General features: G+C 40.8%; 1 protein-coding gene across 1 annotated transcript; it reads right to left on the reverse strand.

The window, feature by feature from the left end:
* Positions 1–4,990: 4,990 nt before the first annotated feature.
* On the reverse strand, positions 4,991–6,023 carry LOC113324512. Its single transcript, XM_026572835.1, has 3 exons — positions 5,716–6,023; positions 5,509–5,564; positions 4,991–5,004 (listed from the first exon to the last, which is right to left on the reverse strand). Exons 1-3 carry the CDS (start codon positions 6,021–6,023, stop codon positions 4,991–4,993), a joined length of 378 nt encoding a protein of 125 aa, XP_026428620.1.
* Between the last annotated feature and the right edge of the window lie 1,042 nt (positions 6,024–7,065).

The following is a 7,065-nucleotide window of genomic DNA, read 5'->3' on the forward strand; positions in this document are numbered from 1 at the left end:
CTGGCGCTGGGAAGATGCAAGTTGCTAGCGTTGGAAATATGCAAGCTGTTAGCGCTGGATTGTCTTGGAATGGGCACTGGCTTGGCGTGGACGCTGGCTTGGCATGGACGCTGGATTGGAAAGGCGCTCGCTTGCATGGACGCTGGATTGGCAAGGCGCTGGCTTGGCACGACGCTGGCTTGGCGTGGCGCGGACTGTTGGATTGGCACGACGCTAACTTGGCACGGCGTCGGCTTAGCGTGGCGCGGTAGCAATAAAGTGGGCAAGCATATTCCAGGTATGTACTTCAGTGTTTCTCTTTCGATTTGTTTTCTTGTTTTTCTTGTATTGGTGCAAACCCTAGCCATAGGTATGCCTTTCATAAACTTGTAGAAATAATTCATCATAAACAATTCCTCTTTGAATATCACCGTAGTAACATCGACCACCTTATGAATAGTGACGGTAACCATTATTATGCAAAGTAGGTGCGTACGGGTAGGTGACTGATTCCACAAAGAACCGGGCGTTAGGGTTTTCCTCTTCTTTTTTTTTTAGTCAAACAATGTGCCTGGTTTATGGTTTTATTTGAATTGATAGATAATTGTTATCTATGAGGGTTTTAGATTATTATTTGGAATGAAATGTTTTAGAACAATGATGTTTTTTGGTTATGACTATAAGTAGCAGGAGTACCCCAGGAAAATCATGGAATTGTAAATGTTATGCGACAATAGAAAGCATGAAATGAAACATGGGAACAGTATGGCTATCGGTTTCCAACTCCCATGTGAATATTTGAAGTAGTGGAACATGTATTTGGTCTAGCAAGACTTACTTGGTTTTTCGGATCTCCTAACGAAAAATGAATCTTCCGGGTGCAAGTACGAGTTTTTGTGGGAAGCACCGCCGTGATCGTGGAAAGTCCCCAGCCGTCCATGAGTCACCTGATAACCGAGTCGTCGATCCCTGGGCGGATCGTTTTCTTCTAACCTATAGGAAGTCCCCAGTCATCCCTTGTCGTGTTATGACAAGTAACCGGGCCATCTGGTAACTGAGTCTCCTATCCCTAAGTGGATCGTTTGCTTCTACCGCTCTGATGCCTGGGTCGAAGTATGAGATCGAGGATTGAAAATTGGCATTGTAACCGAAAGATCAATCTCCTACTATGGTCGCCAATTGTTTGAGGGTGAAAACAGTTTCTGCTGGTTCCGGTAATTTCGTGTGATGTGGGTGAGAAACAAGTCTAAACCCTAAACAATGTACTGCAAGGGAGTACTTTAGATTCGAGAGATCAATCTGTACAAGTCCGTCCTAAACCAAGAAATGACCGTTCCAGACTTGCTTCGGTCACAAAGTGGAGGAGAAACGTTGGTTTTGGGGAGGGAAGCGAAGAGAGTGTTGATACCAGGATAGTTGATTCTGAAAGAGTGGTGATTTGACGACTTGTATCAGAAAATGGAAAGCTAACTGATGGAAAGCTAACAAATGTTTTCTGAGTGTTGTATGCTCCTGACCCGAACTTGTTGTTCGGTAGAAATAGGTAAGACCTATTTATACAAGTCGAAGTGAAACGTACTCTGGTCTCGTAATAAATAGAAAACGGATGAGTAAATGGGAGGAGGTGGTAACCGGTAACGCCTGGAATTGATGTCCCATAATAAAGGAAAGCGTTTCACCATTATTTCATGTATCTACTAGCTTCCTCATCCTTAACACTGTCTTGAAACGGGCGTACTGTACGCCGCACGCTGTAAACCGCCAAACCAATACCCCAGTGAGCATCCCCCAGTTTGTGACATGTGTTGATGTCTCGAGTGTTTTTGTGGAAAACATGTAGCATGTTGCTGCTGTTTGGCAAGTTGAACTTGGGAGACTTGTTGGCTCGGTAGTGACCTTAGACGGTCGAGATTTTGTATCTTGAGAGGAAAGGTAGTCCTTGATTATTGCAACCCTTCATTTGGTAGCCAGCGGTATGAAGGCGTGGCCGGCATGGATTTAACATGGTTAGGCATGGCCAAGCTAGGATTTTGGCATAGTTTAGGCGTGGTCAAAAACTAGGGTTTTGGCATAGTTTGGGCGCGGCCAAAATTAGGGCTTGGCGTTGGGCCAAAGGATGCCACGCGTTAGCTGGGGACCTTGGACGGCTAAGATCTGAATCTTAGATGGAAGGGTGGCCGTTGATTGTCGCAATCCTTCGTTTTGGAAGCCAACGGCGTGGAGGAAAGGCTAGCATGGTTGGCATGCCTTGGCGCGGCGATCTTGGACAGTTGAGATCTGCATCTCAGATGGAAGGGTGGTCGTTGATTGTTGCAACCCTTCGTTTTGGAAGCCGTGAAGGAAAGGCCGACATGGTTTAGACGTGGCCAATCTAGGAATTTGGCATAGTTTAGGCGTGGCACCACTAGGGTTTTGGCATAGTTTGGGCGCGGCAAAAATTAGGACTTGGCGTTGGGCCAAAGGTTACCACGCGTTAGCTGGCGACCTTGGACGGCTAAGATCTGCATCTCAGGTGAAAGGGTGGTCGTTGATTGTTGCAACCCTTCGTTTTGGCAGCCAGCGTCGTGCATGGCATGTTGGGACGGCTGGCATGGTTGGCATGCCTTGGCGCGGAGATATGGCTGGCATGGTTGGCATGCCCTGGCGCGGAGACGTGGATGGTATGGTTTTCCATTGGTACGGTGGTACGACTGGCATGGTTGGCATGCCTTGGCGCGGAGACGTGGATGGCATGGTTTGCCATTGGCACGGTGGTGCGGATGTCATGGTCGGCATGCCTTGGCGCGGAGACGTGACTGGCATGGTTTTCCATTGACACAGTGGCCTGAGAATTAGGGCTTGGTATATACGAAGATGATGTCGGTCAATACTAAGGGTTCTGCCGTGGAACATGACACATGTATATAAAAAAAAGGCACCCCGGTGATTATTACGTAGGCATGCTGATTGATTCAATAAATGCGCTAGTAGTCCTAGTGACGTCATGTCAGATGTACGGTTTTACGATTTTAACCCTAAGTTAAAAACCACCATCAACACCCCAATAGGTATTTAGGAGTCAAAATGATGCCAGGTGTTGTGAAATATCACCATATAGCTAATGTGGTGGAAAATATTAAAGATCAATTAGCGGGTTGGAAGGGAATGATGTTCTCTTTTCAAGATAGAGTGGTGTTGGTGAAATATGTTATTGCGAGATTTTCTATTCATAATATGGTTGTTTATAAATGGCCAAGGAAGTTTGTTCATCAATGTGAAGTGGCTATTTGTAATTTTTTATGGTCTGGTGATTCTAAGGTGAGTAAATCTTTTGTTGTGGCTTATGACAAGATTTATGCTCCTTATGATGAAGGAGGGTTGGGTATAACTCAGCTGAGTGTAACGAACAAGGCGTTGCTTATGGGTCTTTGGTGGAAAATCCGTAAATCTAATTAAATTTGGGCTTGTTTTCTTCGAGCAATTTTTTTTAAGAGGAATGGTGAGTTGGTTCATTATGTGAAATCTTCTATTCTCCCTGGTATCAAATGGGTGTATTCTTTGGTGTAAGATAATGCTAAATTTTTAATTGGAGATGGTCGCAATACCTCTCTTTACTATGATGTATGGGTGGGAGATGAGTCCATAGCTGAAATTCTTGAAGATTACTCTTTGGATCGTATTGTTTTGGTTGATGATATGCTTACAAACGACATTTGGAATCTGAGTGATGAATGTCATAATATTTTGTTAGCTGCTGGTGTTGTTGAGATAGATCTTCCTAGGCCTTTGAAAGGAGGTCATTGTATGGTGTGGAAGCCCAGCTATGCTGCCGTGTTTACTGTCAGATCTTCCAAAACTTTAATTCGCAAGAAGTATGCCAAGTTGGAGGGTGCAAACTTGTTATGGAGGCAGGTCATTCATCCTGCCTTGGATGCGATAAATTGGAAGATTTTAAGGGGCACATGTGCTACCATGGATAAGGTTCAAAGCCGGTTAAAAATCCAGATTGCTAATAAGTGTTGTTTGTGTAATTCTGATGAGGAGACGCTGGATCTCTTGTTGTGGCATTGTTCTTTTGCTGAGAAATCATGGAAGTGGATTTCAGACATTTTTGGAGTCCATTCACATTTGCAGCTGACAACAACATATAAGTCAGCTAGAAGGAAAAGCGGCATGTTCAAAGAACTGTGGTTGTTGGTAAATTTAGTGATGCGCTCGGAGCTTTGGCAGACTAGAAACTGTTTTGTTTCTGAGAACAAAAAGGTTTGCTGGATTTTCTTTCAAAAAAGTGTGTTCAATCAAGTGAAGGATTACTCTAGGCGGCTCAAAGTGTTCATGCACAATTCCGTGGAGGATCTTAAAGTGTTGGATTTCTTTAAAGTGGTGCATAGGTAGGTGCGTTTTCTTGACCCAGTTGAATGTAGATGGTCTTCACTGGCGTTGGATGAATTGTTGTTTTGCTGTGATGGAGCGGCTTGTGGGAATCCGGGAGTGGCTGGAGATGGTGTGGTGGCACGAGATCATGAGGCAAATGTTGTTGGCGCAATGAGTATAGGTTTGGGTATTACTACCAACTACCCGGCAGAAATCTTTGGTATTATTATTGGGATGGAATGGGCGATTCAGTGGGGGTTTTTGAGAGTTTGCATTAAAATCAGATTCAAAAAGTGCAGTGATGGCATTTACTTCTTCTTCTCTTCCGTGGTTCGTTCGGCAGCGTTGGAGTGAAGTTTCTTCAAATTTTGAAGCTATTCGTTTTGAGCATCCTTTTAGGGAAGCTAATTTTGCATCGGATAATATGGCAAAGATAGGTTGTGACCTCCCTAATGAGGAAGGTAGACATTATACTGGAAGACCGAATTTTTTAAATTTTGTTGAATACCCAAATGTAAATTATTTCTGTTTTAAATAAGTAACAAGTTTTTAGCGTTTCTATGACCTCTTTTCTTGTTGCTTATTTTGTTTTGTAATCCCGCTATTCTTAATACATTTTGGATTTATCAAAAAAAATAATAATCTGATAACTACATCATTATTTTATAAATCCTAAAAGAAAAGTAGAAAAAAGACATCCAAGTTAACATTACTTACTCAAATGAGCATCTCAACAACACCAAGCACTACGTATCTCGCAGTTGGGATACTCATTAATTAATGGAAAGAGGAGACATCATTTTTTAACATACAATATTCACCCCTCTTTCTATCTCTCCGAATAAAGAAAATGGTGATGAGGGAGTTGAACTGGTAAAACAGTTTGGTACAAGTGTACAAATGACGGAATGGAAGCTGACATCAAACTGCATAGATAGTTTTTCTCATGTCAAAACCAACATGGCCCCTCTTCCAAATTACAATATGCACACAAACACACACTCTCCCATTCTCTCACTACCAGAAATACTACACCTACTTATTTTTCTCGGAATGTTATTTGTTTATTTGCATCTAATTGTGGTTATTTATTTTTTTAATCTAACATTCAGTCATTCGCGTGTTGGCTTTACATTAGTGTTATACATGAATGGAAAATTCAAATGCCCTACTCACCTGGGATCTGGTAATCCAACAGATCAGCAATGTGTAAGCTTATTATCCTGATTATCCTGGATTCAAGAATAAAAATCAGTAACATTATCATATCCAACACCACCACCCTAGCCAACAACAAAAATTCATACGAACAATTGTATCTCGTACCAATTAAACGCTTTGCATCTGCCACCATCTCAACTACCACTCTACTGTTGGTCTTACACTAACAACATCAATGATATTATCACCAACACCACCCCCTCACTACTACAAAAAAATCCACCACCATCACCTCCGCTACAAACAACATCCACCACCACCACCAAGACAAGCACCAACACTTGTGCAACAACCACCACCACCATCAGGACAAGCACCAACACTTGTGCAACAACAACCACCACCACTGCCATTGCTGCAAGTACACCTTCCACCACCACCACCATAACAACAACATCTACTACCACCATTACACCAGTAAACACAATATTAACTAAATCATTACTATTAAACACTTGAAACACAATCATTATAAATTATTAAAGATTAAAAACTAATTTTGTTGAAATTTATTGAATTAAAATCATAAAAAATGTAATAAACCCCTTAAAATTATTCTTCTATGAGTCAAAATAATCAATTATCCAAATCTATTATTGATCTAAAGAAAATGAAATCCAAAATTATGGTTCGAAAAGGGAATGGGAACCAAGTACATTCAAGATCTGGAAATTTATATATAAATCAGTTGAAATCGAAATGAATATAATGTTTTTGATGCCCGATATTAGGTTTTGGAGATTAATTTCTCGCTGGTTTATCACTAAATTTTAGTTTTGTAGTTGAATCAACAGAAATGCTGGAATTTGAATGTGTCACGTTCAAATATTTTAGCATATTTTGTGTTAGTTTGCTTAATTGATTTGGTCTTTTGGTTTAAGTCGTATCAGTCCTAGTATTTAGGAATTTAAGCGTGTTTTGAATAAGTAATTTAGTCATAGGTTATGGATCCTAAAATGTAGGAAATTCTGTTAGTCGTGGGTTGTTTAAACATGTACTTGTAATTCCCATTTAAGGCTGTTTTTTCGATGAATGAAAATTAACCGAGTTTAGGAAAGAAAATATCTTCAATATATTTGAGTATATATTTATTTCCATATACATTCTCTGTTCAAAATCAACAATATATTCTTGAGCATATCTTTTGTTTCCATATCTGTATTGAAATCTACATTTGGCATCAAGAGCCAGTAGATCCTCGGGCAATGGCAACTAAAGGAGCTGCGCTACAAACAAATGTCCATGTATTCAAAGGTGAAAGTTTTAATTTTTGGTCGATTAAATTAAGAGCAATTTTTATTGCATATGATTTGTGGGATTTGGTAGATGCTGGTTATGATGAAATCGATTTAGAGAAGGCAACTCCAGATCAGAAAAAAAAAGAGTACAAAGAGAAGGTGAGAAAGGATGATAAAGCATTGACTGTTATACAAGAAGGTGTAGATGATGCAATTTTTCCAAAGATTTCCTTATGCAAAAGAGCAAAAGAGGCATGGGACCTGTTGAAAGACC

The sequence above is a fragment of the Papaver somniferum genome, chromosome 11, assembly GCF_003573695.1.
Source record: "Papaver somniferum cultivar HN1 chromosome 11, ASM357369v1, whole genome shotgun sequence".
NCBI lineage: Eukaryota > Viridiplantae > Streptophyta > Magnoliopsida > Ranunculales > Papaveraceae > Papaver > Papaver somniferum.

Bases quoted from the DNA above. Each gene is read 5' to 3' on its own strand.
- LOC113324512 (XM_026572835.1), bottom strand. From the start codon at position 6,023: ATGATTGTGTTTCAAGTGTTTAATAGTAATGATTTAGTTAATATTGTG. The intron at 5,565-5,715 runs GTAAGACCAACA...TCTTGAATCCAG, and splicing joins ATATCATTGATGTTGTTAGT to GATAATCAGGATAATAAGCT.